Source organism: Dermacentor albipictus, chromosome 2 (genome assembly GCF_038994185.2).
Source record: "Dermacentor albipictus isolate Rhodes 1998 colony chromosome 2, USDA_Dalb.pri_finalv2, whole genome shotgun sequence".
In the NCBI taxonomy this organism is placed as follows: domain Eukaryota; kingdom Metazoa; phylum Arthropoda; class Arachnida; order Ixodida; family Ixodidae; genus Dermacentor; species Dermacentor albipictus.
In genome coordinates, this window is record NC_091822.1 from 199909817 (window position 1) to 199931343 (window position 21527).

The 21527-nt window shown below is 48.0% G+C and overlaps 1 protein-coding gene across 3 annotated transcripts in view; it reads right to left on the reverse strand.

The window, feature by feature from the left end:
* Window positions 1-1714: 1714 nt before the first annotated feature.
* The window catches only part of LOC135904544 (monocarboxylate transporter 12-B-like), a 65832-nt gene continuing 46019 nt past the window's right edge, over window positions 1715-21527 (reverse strand). For all 3 annotated transcript variants that reach the window (XM_065435365.1, XM_065435363.1, XM_065435364.1), the window contains 2 exons: window positions 10220-11074; window positions 1715-2010 (listed from right to left, as the gene is read on the reverse strand). In XM_065435365.1, coding sequence (XP_065291437.1) covers window positions 1871-2010; window positions 10220-11074 — 995 coding nt within the window. In that variant the 3' untranslated portion in view covers window positions 1715-1870. The remainder of the gene's footprint in view (window positions 2011-10219; window positions 11075-21527) is intronic.

Below are 21527 nucleotides of genomic sequence, written 5' to 3' on the forward strand. Positions count from 1 at the left end.
AGAGAGTTCAAGAGCACCTGAGAGTATAGTAAAGCGGGCGGGGCAGTATCTTCAGGGTAACGGGGACATCAAAGCTGGAACTAGGGCTTCCATACATCCTATCATAGCAATACACTTTGCTTTATCGCCTTACACAAATCTGTTGCGGTGAAGTTATTGCAGACGAATATACACATTTATTCGTCCCAACATTGCACAGAACCTTGTGTCCCATTGCTAAATCTATATGAGCGCGAAAAACGGGCAGAGATGCAGCTGAACATCACAGGGCACAGTATCAAGCTCCACCTCACTGTGTTTGTCGCGCCCTTAGTACCAATAATATTAAACATCTACTCTGCATTTTAGTTCGTGGAATTCTGGCCGACCATGTGATGTCACTAAAGCTCCGTTTTGTTCACAGCACTACGCGATAATTGTCGTAAAGGCCACGATAATAGTAAATCGTGGCCTGGTGCATGTGCGATGCATGTGCATCTGCGATGTGATGACGCCGTGTAAAAGGGCGAAAACGGCGACGCAGCTGCACAGCGCCGGTTCGCAAATTGCATTGCCGAGGCGCTACGCCACTTGAATATTTCGATCGTCAGCACCACTGAAATGCACAAACGCGAGCCTCTAAGTCTAGACTTAAATCCGGATCTCGTCTTATCCTAACCTAAACTAAGACGACTTCCCGGCCGCAGTAGTGCACCGAGACCAAAAGCCGATATGCCACATCACTACTATACTGCACGACTTTTTGCCAACAAATACTGAACCGCTGAACCCACTGCGGAGAGCGGTCGGCCTGGGCCGAAGATTCAAGGCGCCACGGCGTCACTTGGCGCCACCATCACCATCGCGCCTTCTAAAAAGTCCCTAAATGATCCTGTCCCTGGGCACCTATGATCAGGTCACGTGAGGGATTTTTGTACGACGTTTAGACGCACGCCGCTTCCACAGCTGGCTCCGATGCCGCTCACCATGCCAGCGTTCCCATACTGCCCCTCAAGTTCGTGCACTGCTCGCTTCTTCGTCGTCTTCTTTCACAGCTGCCTCCGATGCCACTCATCATGCTAGCGTTGCCAAACTGCCCCTCCCTCTGCCAAGGCGCTGGCGGCACTGGCCTACTGCCAGTGGGTGTGGTGATTTCGGTCTCAAATTCTTTGCCTCAGCATATGTCGGAATGAAAACAAGTATAATGCTGCGCTTAAATTTCGCATCAGGGAGTGTCGTAATCGTCGGTCGTGTTTTTTTTTTTATTTCGCCCTCATTGAAATGCAGCCGCCGCGACTGGGATTTGATCCCGTGTCCTCGTGCTCAGCAGCGAAACGCCATAGCCGTTAAGACACCATGACGGGTCTTGACGTCAGTCAAAAGCTACATTGATGGATCGCGATATTTTATTTGCTAGTAGTAGTCTTACCTTGTGTGGAAGTTTAATGAGCCAGAAAGAGCAGAAAAAATAAATAAATAGAAATACTAGCGTCATTGGCTACGTGTTTTGCGCAAAATTCAAGACGTGAGAATTTGGCGTTAATTTTCTTCCTTAACAGTCAACATTTTTTTCAGTCAGAAGTGTAAACAAATTTCAGTCTTTACTGATTTAGTGATTTTGTTTGGCGTATCTCAAATTGTTTGCTTGCAGACTGAGCTAGCAGATCGATGTCATCTGCTTGAGCCTGATGACAGAAGCACTTGTCATACTTATCAGAGACGAGGACAACGTGAATGGCTTTCACAAGTTGTAATGTTTCTTTGTATGCAATGAGAAGTATGCACAAAATGGTTTGTAGTTATGCAGTGACATGATGATGATTATGATGATGATGATGACAGTTGGTGGTGGTGGGGGCTTCGGAACTATGTGGGTACGGCTTGGGCAGCTTCACTTGAGGTTGTACTTTTTGGTGCCTCTGCAGTACTGCACAATGGATATGACGATCCAGATGAGGGTGATGAGAAAGCTGTAGGCTCCCAACAGGAAATACAGACCGTCGTAGGTGCCTATCCGGTCCCGGAAGTAGCCTGCACAGAAAGTAATCAAATCCACTCATTTCTCTTGTACAGATCATTTTTACCTTTCATATCAGTTTTCACATTAGTGTGCGCTTGCTGCAAGCAGTTGTAAGATTCCCCAACATCGCTTTCTTATTTACATCTGCAGTTCATGTCATTCAATGCATAGTTAAAATACCCGTCGAAAGTTGATGTTCTTAGCAATTTCTCTCTTGGGCTCTTTATTTCCGCATGCAGCAGTTTGCCAGACTAAATATTCATTGTGCTGTTGTGACGCGTATAGCTTTTGCAGGCTCCACACTGCAACAGCACCACTTACAAGAGCGACGAGCAAACATGACCTTCACTATAGTAACATTTCACCAACATACGTGACCTTATAGTAAAGGTTAGCAGCACATAAAGGAATTGGGTAGCGTTATGGATAAATAACTCAAATGTAAAACAGATCACTCGAAAACGCTTCAAAAACGTATAGAATGTTATTCACTGCAGGTTACTGAGTACAATATATAAAATGCATGAAAAGTCATCAGCATATCTAAGCATAAGCACGCGCTCATCGGTTAATTTTGCTAAAAGCTTGTTGTCTTTGCTTAAAGAATGTTATAGAGTACTTGTGCGGTAAGTCTGAACAGATGCGGACTACTACTTTTTCTGGTCATAAACCTCAAGGAGCGCATAAGATGCGTACTTTTCTAGCAGCTCTATAAAGAATAAAAACATTACGCCACATAGAGACTGGTAGGACACCTCAACGGATTCCTGAATAAGACCTCTGACTGCTGCCATAACTTCATTTTGTAGAACCGAGTAGTAGATGATCAGGAGCGGACGGTCATTTAGTCACTCATTGCAGCAGACAAATTCAGGCTGGTACTTGCAAACAAATATGCAGCCTTAGAACAGAGACATGATGACATAGACCTAATGAATGAAACCGTAACTAGGCTGGCTTCAGAGGCAGCAAGTGATGTGGGAGGAAGGCACCAATGCAACCAGTAGGAAAGCTCTCCCAAGTAACAGGGGACCTAATAAAGAAACGACAAAGAATGCAACTCAAGAGATAAGATAGAATTCGCGGAACTATCAAAGCTGATCAACAAGGCGAAAATAAATTATATTCGACACTATAACGTGAGAAAGACTGAAGAAGCCGTAAAAAATGGACGCAGCCTGAAATCAGTGAGAAAGAAACTTGGCATAGGACAAACCAAGAATAAAAAATTAATTATGGGGTTTGACGTGCCAAAACCACTTCCTGATTATGAGGCACGCCGTAGTGGAGGACTCCGGAAATTTCGACCCCCTGGGGTTCTTTAACGTGCACCTAAATCTAAGTACACGGGTGTTTTCGCATTTCGCCCCCTTCGAAATGCGGCCGCCATGGCCAGGATTCGATCCCACGGCCTGGTGCTCAGCAGCCTAACACCATAGCCACTGAGCAACCACGGCGGGTCAAACCAAGATTTATGCACTGAAAGATAAGCCGGGTAATATCATCAGCAATCTCGAAGATATGGTAAAGGAAGCGGAAGAATTCTATACTGACATGTACAATACCCAGAAGAGTCAGGATACCCTTAAAGATGACTTTAGACTGTCTATAGAAAGACTATAGACTTTTTATAGACGACCTTGGCTTTCTGTAAATTTTGACTTTTGTTGATACAAAGTCTATAGACTGTCTGTAGACGAAAGTCGATAAAATTTCTATTTCTTTTTTGTTTATTCACAGTCTATAGACAGTCTATAGAAGAAAGTCGATATGGTGTTCGTTTTTTTGTCTACTTTCACACAACAGACACCATAGACGACAGTCGATACAGTCTCTATTTATTTTTGTCTATTGTTTGTCTGTAGACTTTCTATAGATGAAAGTCGATAAGATTTCTATTTCTCTTCGTCCATTTGCATTCTATAGACGGTTAACAGAAAAAAGTCGATAAGGTGTTAGTTTCTTTTTGTCTACTTCCCTCTATACACTACCTACAGACAAAAGTCGATACTGCCTCTATTTATTTTTCTCTACTATTTGGCTATAGACTTTCTATAGACAAAAGTCGATTATATTTTTATTTCTTTTTGTCTATGCGCAGTCTATAGAAAGTCTATATAAAAAAGTTGATACAGTGTTTGTTTCTTTTTTGTGTACTTCCTTTCTATGCACTACATATAAACGAAAGTCTATACAGCCTCTATTTATTTTTCTCTATTATTTGTCTATAGACTTTCTATAGACTAACGTTGATAAGATTTCTATTTATTTTTGTCTATTCGCAGTCCATAGACGGTCTATAGAAAAAAATCGATAAAGTGTTTGTTTCTTTTTTGTATACTGCCCCTCTAAGACCACCTTAGACAAAAGTCGATACAGTCTCTATTTATTGTTCATTCTTCGTCTTTAGACTGTCTATAGACACACAAACACACACACACACACACACACAAACGCACGCGCACGCACAAACACACACACACAAACACACACGCACACACACGCACACACACACACACACACACACACACACACACACACACACACACACACTGTTAGGTATGGCCGGATGCCACGGGCGATACGTCATCCACCTACCTTCTACTTGGCCGGACCCCACGGGCGATACGTCATCCCCCTACCTTCTACTTGGCCGGACACCACGAGAGAGACGTCATCCCCCTACCTTCTACTTGGCCGGACCCCACGGGCGACAGGTCATTCACCCGACCTTCTCCCAGGATTCGTCGAAAAGAGGATTTTCTCCTTCCCGTGCTCGGTAATGCAGGAGGAGGGGCCCTCTCTCACGTGACATCGACGGAATCAAGATGCCGCCCACACTTGTAGAGAGCCTATTTAAGGGGGTCCAAAATGTACTTTTGAGATACTTCATACTTCATGCACTTCTTATTTTCTTTCAACTACCTTCGAATAAACAGTGCAAGTTTCGCACTAGCAAATCGTCTCGCCCTTGCTCGGTCGCCATGGTCTACCGTATGCCTGCAGCCCGCCCACAACGCCACGCTACCCAATAAGAAAATGTCGGTCGAGCTTCGATAGGCAGGCGTCGCTACTTCTCGGCAGCAGTACGGTACGCTACCCTGGAGTACGCAACAAACTGGTTGAAAGCTGTGGGATCGCCTACAAAGGCAACAAACTGGTTGCTAGCGGTGGGATCGCCTACAATCGCAACAAACTGGTTGCTAGCGGTGGGATCGCCTACGAACGCAACAAACACACACACACACACACACACACACACACACACACACACACACACACACACACACACACACACACACACACACACATTGCTGCGCGACCGACCGCTCGAGTCACATTGCGTGTAATCGCGGGCTTCTTCATGCTCAGAAAAACACTTCTATGGAGCACGTGTTGCACAGAAAACTGCATCGGGAGTTTCTAATGTTGCGCTACAATCTTATCACTGAGAATATACATCTAATAAACATAACCGAGAAATTAATTAACACTAATTATCGTCACTAATGACGCCCCGGTGCGGCTGAGCAAACTTCTGTTTCGGTGGATATTGTGGACGGTGACTGAGTGACGGACACATAGCTTTGGAGGATATGTAAGCACTTTCTGAACTCATTACGGCTTGTCCAAACGGTTCGTGCAGCGCGTACGTTCTTGTACTAAAAGCGGCGCTACAGATGTAGCCCAAGATGTCCAAACTTCCCGCTTATGAATTAAATCAGTATCAGCGTGTTTTGCTCTTCGTTCTTTATTTGCAAACTCTGTGAAGCAGCGGACTGTCATGCTTCTGATTCAATAATGTTTCTCGGTTCGGTCATTATCTAATTGTTTATATTCTGCCTAACCGCTCGTAGGTGCGCTTAGTTGCGATATATTTATTCTTGCTGCGCACAAGACTTGGAACGCAGATGTTGTGTGCTTTGTAGAAACTTGTTGGAAGGTCGTATTATCGCTAGTCACTCACTTACTATGTGGACCGTCACGAAATGTTCAGCTTCGAACATTCGTGTGCTGTCAGTGTAATCGCCGCCACTCATGCTTCGGCGCGTTGACACAAGCAAGTGTGTGCCCATTCAGTTATTCTTGATACGTTGGCGATGGAGTGGGCTTAAACTTGTGTGTGGGTTGGTGTATATGCGTGCAGATAAGGTACGAGAAACTTGCTATGCCAGGAAGCGGCGCTACTTCCTTTGTCACTGTGTAACGAGCGGTACTCCCTCTTGCCGACCGTGCCGAGATTGATGCAACTTATTCGAAGGTTAGCGACACAACGCTGGCGGGTGAGGGTGAAGCCGTGCATGCAGGCAAAACAGGCAGTGCTTATGCAGCAGCAGTCCGCGAACTTGGTCACGCAGATTCATTTCATTTCTTAATGTACCAGTCACTATTTTTACAACCAACTACAGCACACGTCTTCCCATCGTGAAAAGAGGGAAGCGTGAAAGCAGTTTCACTACACGTCAGCCGTCTACGTCACAAAGAGATTGAACCATAAGCCACGGCTCGTGGTCCCGCGTGCGTAATGAGGTGAATCGAACGAATAATTTGACAATTGTTTCGACCTACATTGCCATTTTCAAACGTAGAAACACGGAACAAGACGTTTATAACGATTCCTTTCGGCTTTTCTATATTCAAGGGGTCCCACGTAGCTTTATCCAACTTTAAAAGTATGCAAATGCCACATTACTGGACAGAACAAAGGTAGTGTTGCTTGCTGTCTCTTAGAGATACTCAGATTATATTTTTCCTTCCATCTAATTACATAATTAGTCTTAATTATTCATTCAGATTTTCAAATATTTTACGAGGGCGAATCAGAAAGTCTTTGCCTCTACTTTTCTTAGCCAAATTACGGCTGTAAATGCGAAGTCAACATATTTGTTCCCAGCGGTGGACCTTTCGTGGAGCGGCCCGGCCTTATCTGCCGGTAGCTCCGCGGCACGGCGGTGCTGTCAATTGTTGTCGAAGATGGCGGTTGTGCTTCACACGTCCAGTGTGATTCGTTTTCTATGGAGCAAGGGACGAACGCCCATCGAAATCCACAGGGGAATGCAGCCCACGTATGAGGAGAGGTGTCTCACTTTGAGAAGTGTGAGGGGCGGTGCTTTGAGTTCGCAAAAGGCCGTGGATACTTGTATGACAACGAAGGTTCAGGGAATCTGCGTGCGTCACTGACTGACATTTCCCGTGTGGATGCAATAGTGAAAGCGGACCGGCGCGTGCACCTAAAGGACATTTCCCGGGAGCTTGGCATTTCGTATGGGTGTTTACGACAACTTTCACGGGTCCTTAGGGTACCGGAAGGTTTCCTGTTGGTGGATACCTAAGCAGTTGGATGACATGATGAGAAAGGCAAGCGAATGAGTGCTTCACTGAATCATCTGCAACGGTATGCCGTGGAGAATTAAAGTTTCCTAGACCGCATTGATACTAGCGGTGAAACGTGGATATTGGAATCGAAGCAGCAGAGCATGGTGTGGAAACATCCGGGTTCGCCTGTGACTAAAAAATTCAGTTTAGTGCCATCTGTTGGGAAAAGGATGTTAACGGTCTTCTCGAATCGCCGAGGACCCCTCCTGTTGGATTTCATGCCACAAGGCGCAACCATCAATGTCGACAGTTATTGTTCCACACTGTGGCGTCTGCTGGCTGCCATCAGGCGAAAACACCGAGGGATTCTCGATGTTGACTGCGCGGTTATCTTCCCCGACAATTCGAGGCCACATGTGGCAATCAGAACCGCCGACAAGCTCTGGTCATTTCAATGAAAGAGCCTGGACCACCGAACATACAGTCCAGGCCTCGCCCTTAGTGATTTCCAAGTTTTCGGTCCACTGAAGAAGTTCCTGGCAGGACACTAATTCACGTACAACGATGAAGCTAAGACAGCGGTCCGATAGTGGTTCCACAGTCAGCCGTACGAATTCTGCCACAGCGGCATTTCAAATTTAGTGCTGAGCTGGGACAAATGTCCCAACCGGTGTGGAGACTATGTGGAAAACTAGTGCAACGTACGTAGAATAGTACGTATATTTGTAATTAACTGTGTGTACAATATTTTGGCTAATAAAACATAAGGACAAAGGCCTTCTGATCAGCCCTTGTAATTAAATGAAAAGTGTCAATGAGAAAATTGTAGAGGAACATGAGAAACTCCCGATACAGCTTTCTGGTGCTCAATACGTGCTACATAAAAGTGTTTTTCCGAGCGTAAAAGAAGCCTGCGAATACACGCAAGATTGCCGCGCGACTGGCCGCTAGAGGCACGCTGCGCGTATTTGCGAGCTTCTTTCACTCTGGCAAAAACACCTTTATGTAGCACGTATTGAGCAACAGAAAGCTGTATCGGGAGTTTTTCATGTTCCTCTACAATTTTCTCATTAACACTTTTGATATAATTACAAACTAGTCAGCATCGACGAGAGCGGCCTTTCGTCGCGAGGAAATCGTGCGACCAGTGTCAGCAGCGGCAACACCCAAGGGAGCATCGCATCGAGCCTTACTCGTAGACGCTCGCCATCGCCCTTCCAAGAGCAGCGACCGACGTCACACAGGCGGGTACTGCGTACTGACCTCGGTAGCCGACGCCACGGACGAGCGTGGCCCTCCCCGCCACCCGCCACATGGCCGATACCCACTTGACACCAGCAAGACCTTCAGACGATTGTTGCCTTTGATGAGCGAGTAATGCAAAGGAGTGAAGCCCAGCTTCAATGAACGATGCCAGTATCCCGAACTATCGTCAGCCCGCGGCAGTCAGTGCGTCACGGGAGCGTGGGCGGTTAAGGCGTCATCAGCCTATTTCATACGCACTGCAGGACGAAGGCTTCTCCCAGCGATCTCTAAATACCACTGTCTTGTGCGAGCCGACTACACATATGCGCCTTCAAATTTCCTAATCTGATTAATTTCATCACACCGTCTAAACCTCCGCCACCTTTTGACTGTTTTCGCCTGTTCCTTTACTCGAACAGACCAATAGCGCCCGTTATCTGCTCAACTCCACTTTTCCCTCTTAAGCTATCTCTCCTTAGTCTTTTAATCTTAATGGGCGTCTGCGATCGCATAGACAAGCTTTACTGGGACAACGCTTTTCGGACAAAGCAGAAATGTGCAGCACACATAAAAAGAAGCCAGCGAACATCGTTTTCGCGTTCGCCTCTCCGTAACTTGGCGCCTCTGTGCACTTTATGCAGAGAGAGTGTGCTGCAGGTGCGGGCAACGGAGGACAGTTCCGAGGGTGTTCAGTTGTTTGGCCAAAGGCTCTGTTTTCGGAGGAAGGCTTCGTCCACCCGATAAAGGAGGAGGCAGATACACGCGGAGGGACCACGTCCTGGCAGAGATGCAGGATTTTTTAGCGAAGTCATGGTCTCGTCGTAGACCGCTTGCTTCAGCTGCGCGGGCCTTAATTTCTACATCGTGCAGCTGCCAGCTGTTTTCGACCGGCAAATTGGGCGCAAGTTTCTACGCGGCTAGCTCGGCGTCGACTTCCTAATTCGGGGTTAATCATTTTCTGGAAGGACTGTTCGTCGTCAATCCCCTGCCGAACCTTGCGAACACATAGGTTTGGAGCGGAGGACGGCTGCCACTGCTAGTGCTACGATTAAAAAAAAAACGGCATCCTAATTTTTTTCTTCTTACAGTCGCATGTGTTATCGGGTAAGAGTATCAGGTTGAAGTATAGGTCATGACTATATGTTATGGATACAAGCATGATGTTTGGCTAACCTGAATGCCCGAGCACCAAACCGACCTGTGTGTGTATATAAGGGCACGTTTGTGGCAGCTTATGCGCACATGTCGCACACAGATAAAATGGACGTCGTACGAGAACAAGTCGACAGAAAGCAGCGCCCGTATAGACCGCCGGGAAACTGTAGGGAAGGACTCCCGTTATTTTCCTACACGGTCCATGTCATGCTGAACATCCCGGCTTTTGTCACATCACCAAAACTAAGCAGTATTGGTCTGGGTCACTCCATTGGGGGGACACCACCTGGCAGCTCTGATAGCTGCTGTTCTGCATTTTCGACCCCGGTCAATACGGTTTGTCGTTGCGTATGGTGTGTGCCTGTTCACATGGGATGATGTACCGCAGTAGTTACTCGTGCCCCGACTGACATTTTTTTTTCTCTCTATCTGGCAAGACAGCACCTGGTAACAATGAAGCCTGTCTTAACAATGCCCGGGAGCGACACACAGCGATCGACTTACCGATGAAGAAAGGCCGGATAAGGGAAATGATGCCCAGAACCATGCGGTACATGGCGAACGTGGTCGGCATGACCCGCACGCCCAGGTAGTCTGCCAACAGCACCGTGTTGAAGATCCCTCCGCTGCCGACGGCCACGCCTAGCGCCACGGTGACGGCGAAAGTGAGCTCGTAGGCGCGGCACACGGGCAGCGCGAAGAAGGCGGCGCTCCACACGGCGTACGTGAGCACCATCATGTGGTCCTTGCGCAGCAGCTTGCGGTCGGTGAGCACGCCGCTGAACAGGCGGCCAACCAGGTCGCCCGTCGAGAAGCTAGTCAGTAGCAGCGCGGCGCGGTTCCTGGTCACGCCGCGGCTGATGGCGAAGTCCACGATGGTCACCGGAAACACCACGAACGAGAAGGAGAAGGTGATGCCCGTGAACACTATGACGTAGAAGATGGGCCGCCGCAGGAACGAGAACACGGCCAGCTGACTGCGGAACCAGCGCTCGAGCTTCTCCTCGACGTTGCTGCTGCCCGCAGTTCGCTCCACGGGCAGCTTTATCTTCTCGGGCGTGCACTCATTGTCGACGGCGACGAGCCGCAACTTCTTGTGGCGGTCGATACGGCGCATGCGGCTGAACGGCGACTCGAGCAGCATCGATGCCGGGACGGCGTTCAGCGAGATAGCGCCCAGAAAGAGTAGCGTGGTGCGCAGCCCGTACGTGTTGATGATGCTGAACAGCATCGGGGGGAAGAAGAAGGAGCTGAGCGTGCCGCCGGCGAAGTAGATGCCGTTGCCCGACGCCCGGTGTCGCTTGAAGTACTGGTTGATCACGATCGTGTTGCAGAAGTACATCATGCCTTGCCCAATGCCTGCGCAAAACAGTTGCACCACCCGGCTGCAGTACTACTGATGTTACACGTACCAGATACATGTAACGTCAAGCGCTCGATAGAATACTTGCACAGGTACAAAAAAAGGCGAAGCATCGATTGCGCTAGCAAATTAGTGGACAGATATACGAAGTAAAGATAGTAGTTTTATCGCCCGTGTAAATTGGTAATAGGCATACTAACAGAATTAACAAGCAAACATGAGCAGATATTACTCGATGACCGCGGAAACTCGCCGTCAAAACGCTGGATTGAATAAGCGCGGCAGCAGCAGCGAGCGAATTGACCTTTGTGCTGCGTTTCGCATCAGCGCGAACTAAGCCGCTGAACATAGTGCGCGGCGGACTCTGTGGCCGTCAGAGATGACTTTCAAGACACAGCGGCCGCCCGGGTAGCCCGGAGTAGAAGACGCCTGCCCACCCACCCCCGGAGCCTCGCGCGCGACGGAAGACGGCGCGCTTTCTCTCCACTTTCCTCCCTTGCGTGCGCGAGCGAAAGAGATAGAGGAAAGGGGAAAGACAGGGAGGTTAACCAGAGGGGAAGATCCGGTTTGCTACCCTACGCTGGGGAAAGAGGGGAGAGGTAAAGTGATAACAAAGTAGAGATAAAGAAAGAAAGGAGCACAGACATACAATTACAGTTGGTCACTGTCGCCGCACACTGTCACCGCACAGCACAGTAGCACTTGCAGCACTATGAACATATGTTCATGCTACAGCCGCTTGTCCAATTCTGTAGCCTTTAAATACTGCAACAGTCCTCTCGTCGCCTTCTGCTGCGATGGCTTGTGATGGCGGCATTTTAATATAACTTCCTCTGTTAGAGGTCTTCGGCCAAAGCGCCCTATCGCGTTTGCGAGCGATCGTCTCTGTAAATTATAGCGAGGACAGTCACAGACAAGGTGCTGAAGAGTCTCCTCGTTACCACAGTTATCACACGAGGCGTCGTCGGCCCATTCCATTTGGAAAGCAAAAGACTGGTGAACGCCACCCCTAGCCATATTCGACAAAGCAGGGTAGCTTCGCGACGGCAGAGTCCAGCTGGAATGCAAAGGCGTAGAGAAAAGTCTAGGTTGTGCAGCCGGTTGTTCTGAAAACTTCCTGCATTCCACAAGGTGAACGTGATATATCGGCTGAGCATTCGAAGTTTTCTTGCGACATCTGTCCTTGATAATGGTATCGGCTCCTCTTCGTCGCCTTGAAGAGCCGACCGAGCTGCGTTATCGGCGTGTTCGTTTCCTATGACGCCGCAGTGACTTGGAAGCCGCTGAAATGTCACGTGGTGTCCTTTCTCAGTCAAGGTATGGATTAGTTCTCTAATCTCGTATATCACTTGTTCGTGTGGTCCACGCCGCAGGGCTGATAGCAAAGACTGCAGTGCTGCCTTCGAGTCACTGAATATTGACCATCTTCGAGGTTGTTCTTGGCTGACGAGACGAAGTGCAGCCCAAAGAGCGTTATCACCTGTCACCCATCGACACCGTTATCGGTGTCGTTGGGTGACAGGTCTTGAAACTGATGGTGGTGGCTTTCGCAGGGAAAACCATGGCTTCAGAGGAACACTGCAGAGTAGCCGATCCATCAGTATAAATATGTACGTGGTCGGCATACCTCTCGTGCAAAAGGAGCAGAGTTAGTTGTTTAAGAGCAGGTGACGACAGCTCAGATTTTTTCCTGATTCCTGGTATGGTGAGGTGCACTGCAGGTCGAGCCAAACACCATGGAGGAATCGATGGCTTAGTTGTGGGGCTGAAGCCTGATGGAAGGAAGGTGTAATAATCCGAAATCGTGGTACAAAATGATGCCTGCGGCCTTTCTGATGGTAGTGTTGCCAGATGGTGGGAACGGGCACGGGCAACGTGCCTAATGTGCACTCTCAACACTTCCACCGCAATGTGTGTTTGTATGGGTTGGTCCCGGGCGATTGCAATAGTCGCTACTGTCGATGTGCATTTTGGCAAACCAAGACAAACCCCGAGAGCCCGAGCTTGAATAGCCTGTAGAGCACGAAGATTTGTCTGGCAAGTGTTGGTCAGAACGGGCAAACTGTATCTCAAGAAGCCCATAAAAAGAGCCCTGTACAATTCCAACATTGCATGCACTGACATTCCCCAAGTCTTTCCGCCCAGAAACTTGAAAAGCTGGGAAATTCCTGTCAGACGCTGTTTCAAGTAGGTCACGTGTGGGCTCCATGAGAGATCTCTACCAATGATTATTCCAGGAAATCTGTAGGCCTTCTCGTAAGAAATCATCTGGCCATTTATTGAGATGGCGTAGGGTGCCATTGGTTTGCGAATGAATGCCATCAGTGCACATTTGTCTGACGAAATTTCAAGACCTTGGTTGCGGAGGTATATAGCTGTCAGAGTAGCAGCTTTTTGAAGTCTTGCACGTATCTGAGGACGTGTCACACCTGAAGTCCATATACATATGTCGTCTGCGTACATTGATATCTTGATCGCTGCTGGCAGGTGATCAACGAGACCAATGAGTGTGAGGTTAAATAGGGTAGGGCTTAGCACACCGCTTTGAGGAACACCTCGGTAGGTGTAGTGTCGTGCGGTCTTATCATTGCCGGTACACACAAAGAAAGATCTCATAAAAAGGTAATGAGAAATCCACTGGAAAACTCGACCACCTAGGCCAACCATCTCAAGAGCATCGAGGATAGCCTCGTGAGATACGTTATCGTAAGCCCCCTTGACATCCAAGTACAAAGCTGCAGATAATCTTTTGCGTGACTTTTGATGCTGGACATACGTTGCGAGATCAATAACACTGTCTACCGATGAGCGATCTTGGCGAAAACCAGCCATTCAATTTGGTAACAGATTGTAGCGTTCCAGGTACCACTCCAAGCAGGCAAGGATAATATTTTCCATTATCTTTCCCACACAGCTAGCCAGCGCTATTGGGTGGTATGAGGTGAGTTCAAGTGGGGACTTGCCTTGCTTCAGGAGAGGGACCAAGCCGCTTGTCTTCCATTCTTCGGGTACGGTGCCATCTTGCCAAGATACGTTGTATAGATGTAACAGTTCTCTCCGTGCGCCATCACTCAGGTTGTTCAAGGCGTGGTAGGTTATTCCATCTGGCCCCGGGGATGAAGAACGCCTGCATAGAGCAAGAGCCGCTTCTAGTTCCTCCATTATGAAAGGAAGATCCATGCGGCCGTCACGTGAAACAGGGATGTGACTGGGGGCTGGAAAGCCTGGACCGGTTGCTTGGCCAGCGATCCTTGCACAAAGTCTTCGGCAACATCAGCATCCAGTCACCTCTGGAAGAGCGCCAGCGCTTTGAATGGGAAGCGTTGTTCAGGGAGGGAACGCAGACCACGTATGGTTCTCCAGATGTAGGAAAGTGGCTTTCGGGGGTCTAGTGACTGGCAAAACATTGTCCAACGTCGAGATGCCAACCTATCCATGCGACGTTGAATTTTCTTTTGTAGTCGTCTGGCTGTCCGGAGGTCTTCGACGGATTTTGTACGCCGGTAACGCCGCTCCGCACGACGACGGTGAGCACGAAGTCGCTCCAACTCTATATCAAGTTCCGTGTGCTTCGACGAAACCGTGACCGTACGCGTGCGCGTGGCGTTTCATATTGCAGACTTGATTGTTTCCTCTAATCCAGAGGACAAGCCCTCCCGACAAGCATCTTCCGTGGTGGAAGTAAAATTAATCCAGTCGAATAATCGAATGGTGTTCCGTGGGAAGGACCTGGACATCCCTTTGATGACAAGGTACGTGGGAATGTGATCACTTCCGTGTGTCTCGATATCCAAAAATCATTTACCACATCTGTAGCTGTAGATGCTGTAGACGAAAGATAGGTCAAGACAGCTGCCATAATTCACGCCTCGTGTAAACGTTGGGCTGCCGTCATTCAGGAGTGAAAGGCCGTGGTTGCAGGCGAAGCTTGCAAGTCTTTGCCCTTTTGCATTTGTCCTTGTGCTTCCCCATGCCATATGGTGCGAATTAAAATCTCCGATAATGACATATGGAGCAGGGCACGCCGACAAGATATTCGTTAATCTTTTGGCATTAAAATTACTTGAATTCTTGCGTGCGCGAGATTGTGCCACAGCATACGGTGCTCGGCGACGATTTTACCGTTCTTGAACTTTATACGTAACCTCACGGCGACGGCAGAAATGCGCCTTGGGTGTAGCTGCGACAAGCTGATTATAGATAACAGGAGATACGTATATGATCCCTCCAACAATAGGGTCATCCCATCTAAAGCACAGCTACCGCACAATGCTTCCGGAAACACGTGTGGGTCCGGAAGCATTTCCCACTCCTTTACACCAACATTAGAATAATAATAATATATGGCGTTTTACGTGCCAAAACCACTTTCTGATTATGAGGCACGCCGTAGTGGGGGACTCCGGAAATTTTGACCACCTGGGGTTCTTTAACGTGCACCTAAATCTAAGTACACGGGTGTTTTCGCATTTCGCCCCCATCGAAATGCGGCCGCCGTGGCCGGGATTCGATCCCGCGACCTCGTGCTCAGCAGCCTAACACCATAGCCACTGAGCAACCGCGGCGGGTGACCAACATTAGAAGCATTCTTCCGAAAAGTGATTCACTTTAGTACATTCTCGAAACAACTGAATCTAAAATAATTGCGCTAACCGAAACATGGCAAAACCAGTCCATTCATGATTGTGAAGTATTCTGCATTTTTTCCGGATTTTGATATTTTTCGGCGAGACTGAGACGGTAGGCGTGGGTGGCGGTGGTGTCATGCTGGCGACCCACCGGAGTCTTAGCTGCTCATTAATCGACATAGCTACGCCAATCGAGGCCTTATTTCTTATTTGCAAAACTTCATATCCACTATCATATTCGGTGTGGGTTCTCGCTCTCCTGACGCTGAACCTTCCTTCGTTGTTTCGCTACTCGAATTGCTCTGTTCTGTAACGTCTACAAGTCGTGACGCTTCCATCGTTTTATACGGCGATTCTAACTTATAGATATTAACTTAGACTTCAACTTAAAATACAACACGGCAGAGAAAACGTTTCAGCGCTTTGCATCGGAAGCTAAGCAACTATTCCTCTCTACGACATTACCTACCATGTAAACAAACAAACAAATGCCTTTATTTCCATAAACGTACAATTTATGGGGGATTTAAGGAAAAAGTTGCTCGCAGCAACTTGACGGGCCTTAAACCCGGTCTGAGGGCAGCAGCAGAAGGCACAGGCACTGATTTAGAACCGGAAAAACAAATACATAAGCGAAAAAAAAAGAAACAATGACAAGTTGGCTTAGACAGTATGCCAGCAAACAGAAGTGCAATGGGAAAAAAAAGAAAGAGAGAAAAAAAAAGAAAAAAGAAAGAAAAACATTTCAAATCATAAAAATTACGCGGAGTAATCCAAAGCAATTCTGGAAAAAAATAAAACCAGGCCCTCATAAATCTGTCTCATTATGCGACCATCACAATAACCCTCTTCCTGAAACAGAGGACTCTGATGTACTCAATGACACTTTTTCTTCTGTATTTACCCTCGAACTCAATGATGAACTGCCCGATTTTCTAGAATTCCAGAGTTTCCAGAATTTATTTACCCTACTATGCCCGGCACACTATTCAGCCCTCATAGTATCAGCAAATTAACTGGCAATCTTAAGTTGTCATCTTTTGCAGGCATCGATAGTATTAACTCTAAGGTATTAAAGAATACCAAACATTATACAAGCGTCATCCTTTCTCATATTTTTCAACAGTGCTTGTCATTAGAAATGGTGCCACAAGACTGGAAGGTGGGAAAGATTATCTCAGTTACAATGAAACGTACTACTTCATCACGTAACAGCTATCGACCCATTTCATTAACGAGTGTGCCCTCAAAATTAATGGAACAGGTCATTTATTCCCATATAACCAAGCTTCTAACCTCGGTTGGCTTCTTTCAACCGCAGCAGCATGGATTTCAGAAAGGTTTATCCTGTGAGACCCAACTTGTATAATTTATTCATGACATCATTTCAAGCATCGATCACAATATTCCCATAGATGCCCTGTTCGTGGACTTCGAGAAAGCCTTTGACAAGGTGCCACACAAACGGCTATTCCTTAAGCTCTCTCACCTAAATATTAACCCCTCTTTTTTCGACTGGTTGTGTGACTTCCTCACAAACAGAAAACAGTTTGTCTGCACTAATGGGCCTACTTCCTCGTTAGCACCTGTTATATCCGGAGTTCCTCAAGACGCCGTCCTCGGACCATTACTTTTTCTTATTTTCAACAATGACCTACCGACTAACATCTCCTCCTGTATTCGCCTTTTCTCAGACGATTGTGCCATCTACCGTCCTATCCATAGTTCCCATGATAACATTTCCCTTCAAAATGATTTACAAATGGTTGAAAACCGGTGTAAAACTTAGTTAATGTCTTTAAATCTCAAGAAAACTTCGCAGATCTCCTTCCACCACCGAGCTTCCTACGAAGCATATAAGTACGTCGTTTTAACGCGATAGCGTTAAGGAGCTCGTGTCGCAGAAAAGCCGGTGTCGTCGGCGTCGGTGTCGGGTGTCGGCGTCGGCGGCGTTGACCGTGAGCGATAAATCACGGCAGGCGCTTCATAAATAAAAAGCAACTTCCAAGATTGGCCCGGTGGGAATCGAACCCGGGACTCCGGAGTGTGAGACGGAGACGCTACCACTCAGCCACGAGTTCGATGCTTTCAAGCGGTGCAAACGCGCCTCTAGTGAATGCGGTGTTGCCTTCGAAACGAGCCGTGGAAAGTTATACTGCGGTGTATATCGGTAATTATGAACATGTAACGTACAGAAGTCACAATTACACGAGTTGCGAAGTGCGTTTCCGCTGCATTTCTTCTGCGCTTTCCGCACACGCAGAGCCATCTTGCGGCAAACACAGAAGACCCCCTCCTCTCAATGTACGGCGCTGCCCCGACAGGAGGCGCGCCGCGCGCGCATTGGGACCGCTGCCAGGCGCGTCGCGGGACTCCCTCTCCCCTGACGACGCTTCGCCGTGCTCCCGGTTTAGATTACTATCTATCTCTCTGCCCGTGCCGATCACGACGTTTGGCTGGCGTAGATCGTTTCCCCTCCGAGACACCGAGTTCTTTGGTTCGTTTCGTTCGCTCAGGCGCACGTTTCGTTGCCGCGCCGAACGCTGCGTTGCTCGACGCTCACCACGTGATAGGTGGGCGCTAAGTCCGATGCGGGGCGCATCGTAAGTGATTGCTGTGCCGTAGCGCATTGTCTTATACCCCTTGGCGGGTCGACGGGAACGCTGTCGCGTCCCACTCTTGAAGGCGAAGCTTAAGCGTCCTCCAATTTTTTGGCTCCGAATTATCTTCAGCCTCATCATTTAATAAGTACCTGGGCATCACAGTATTTGATGATCTCAGCTGGTCGCATCATATAGCAAATATGACAAACGGAGCTAACCGCGTCCTTGGCTATGTCCGGCGTAACGTTGAGCTCAGCCCTTCTCACGTAAAACTGCTAACGTACCAAACATTCGTTCGTCCCAAGCTGGAATACGCATGCGCAGTTTAGGACCCGCATCAGATCAGCCTACAAAAAGCTCCTGAATCCATCCAAAACCGCGCTATTAGATTTGCTTTCTCAGATTATTCTTACTATTCTAGCGTTACTGAACTAAAACATGGAGTTAATCTTCCCAGTCTTGAATCATGCAGACAAATAGCGTGCCTGTCCCTCTACCATAACTTTTGCCACTCGTCTCTTGTTCGCTCGATTATCGTACCTGCTCGCCGCCTTTCGCTCCGCAACAGTAATTCTCAAGCTGTGTATCCATCACCTGCGCGCACTACTGCGCATCTCAAATCATTTTTCATTCGAACAGCCAACGACTGCAATCGTCTGCCCAGCGACGCTGCACGCTACTCCAATCCTAGCCACTTCATTCATCGAAGGCCTGGCACAAATGTAATACCCACCCCTCATGTAAAACCACGCACCAGGGGCATCTGAGGAATAAATAAATAAATAAATAAATAAATAAATAAATAAATAAATAAATAAACTTGCTATCGCAATAAAAAAATTAAATTATGGGGTTTTACGTGCCAAAACCACGCGTTGATTATGCGGCACGCCGTAGGGGGGTTCCCAAATTATTTGGACCATCTGGGTTCTTTAACGTACACCTAAATTAAGTACACTGGTGTTTTCGCATTTCGCTCCCATCGAAATGCGGCCGCCATGGCCGAGATTCGATCCCGCGACCTCGTGCTTAGGGAGCAGTGATTTTACATGCAGCGATACGTAGCCGAACGAGCGACCAAATCGCGAAAAGCTTACGACTTACGAAGAGCGTTTGAACTTGTCTCGTATATCCACAAGCACCTGCTGTAATATATCTAACTACGACCGTTATGGGATTTGCTCAAGGCGTGATGCGATGAGGTTATTGTTCAGTGAGAGCCACAGTTGGACTAAGTTCTGCCGGCTAAAGACAACTCGCTCTGATGCTAATCGTACTTCACAAAAATGGCGTCAAACGAAAAGAATACGCAGGAAGGCTCAAAATTTTAGTCGCCTTTAATTTCGCGCCGTTTTAACGTTCCGCACGATGCGGCGGTCACTCGGCTCGACGCTTCTGCAGCGCTCGCTGTGCACTGCACTAACAATCGCTGGAAGTGATAGGCGCCTAGTGAGGCGTTCTCGTAAAGACAGCCAGCACTGTAGAGGCGACACAGCTGCGGCGTGTATGTGCGCGAATCGAGCGACGAAAAACGAATTATTTAGGCTCCGATATGTTTCGCACCCTAGAAGACGCGCAGCTGTATTTCTGAGCCATTCGGTATGGACGGGTGCTCTATGAATTCACTGTATGTGCTTGTGGTGTACCGTGCAAGCGCTTGAAAGGGCAATTGTTTGTAACGCCAAAGTCCTATGCGCGGCGATGATGATGATGAAAAACGTTTATTGAATAGATAAGAGTTTGCAGGCCAAAAATGGCCCTTTACATAGGTGGAGTCCTTAGTCTGGGACCCCACTGGACGAAGCTGCTACCCGCACCCGTTGGACTAGAGCCCTTTGGGACTACAGCGCCGAGCAATTGAGTAGGGCTGCCTCCCATGCCTCTCTAGTGGGCGAAGGATTGGGGGGAAGGGACGGATTCATCTGACACGCCCACACCATGTGAAAGTTATCGGAGACTTCCCCACAGTGAGGGCATCGCCCATCAACTTTCGGGTCAAAATGTTTTGCTATACGAAGCTCTCCTTGCGATGGCAGCGTCACTGCCGCCGTTCGTTTATTTACACTCTGAAGCAGCGCGTTTCCAGCCCTTTGCTGGGCATTCACAACCAGTGAGCATCACTCGGCGTCCCGGGTGCGGCTGCTGTGCGCGTCCACTGCCCTCCAGTGTCTTAACGCACATTTTGTACAGTGAATGTGAAATAAATTAAAAGGGCACGCTCCTATTTGTTCCTGTAATTCGGCATTCTGTAAAAAAAAAAGGACAATATAGCGGCAATTGGACATGTCACATTTCTTTTGTAAGCTTTCTCGTAAGTGTGCCTCTAGACACCGCAAAGTGAGGCCACACTTAGCAGGTAAAATGCTATACATTAAAGTGACATAAAGTAAGCAATACCCTGCACATCCAAACAATGCTTATAGTCCAGAGGAGTGCTTAATGTAACATGATCACATAGAGAACTTGTCATATGACGCTGCTGGCGCCATTACCTCTCGCGCCACATCTGCAAAGCTGACACCACGCACGCGGTTCCGCGAGCTACTTCTTTGCTTCAGTCTGCATCGGCCCATTCAGCTGCAGCTCCCGGCGCGAACGTTTAGCGGCTACGACGAAAACAAAGGCTCCAATGGCGACAGCCGCCGAACAGCTCGCGCTGCACCCGCAGTGGTCCGCGCATAGCCCCTTCCCCTCCCCCCGCCGAGTGACGCCACCGTTTTACAAACACACATTGTCCTGTCCGTTCCTTTTACTTGTGCTCACGTCCATACTTGCTGGAGCCTCCTACACGTTCACCATGAACCATCTGGTCCAGCAAACCACACCACTAAACTGCTTTACATGTTCCCTGTAAAGCCCCGTGCAGAGTTTTTCACGCGTCAGGCCGGTGTCAGTATGCCCAATAACCACACGTAGTAGTTAACAAAAGGGATGATAAAATTGGTAGAGTGGGCACCGGAGAGCCGCTCCTCAACTTCGCTGTGGCGCCTGCTGACGGATGAAAAGCTCCTCATGTGGGCATGTCTTCAGCATTGCTCAGTTGCAGCACTTGCAAATGGGAAAGACAGAAAAAAGGAAGAGCATACGGCAGGGCTGTAGAACGAATCCTATTGCAGCTTTCCAACACAATAATTGCAGGGGGAGACTATTCTTCACATCTAGATATATTTGGAAGGACCTGTTATTCAGCAATATATTGGCAGGAATTAAGTTTTTGC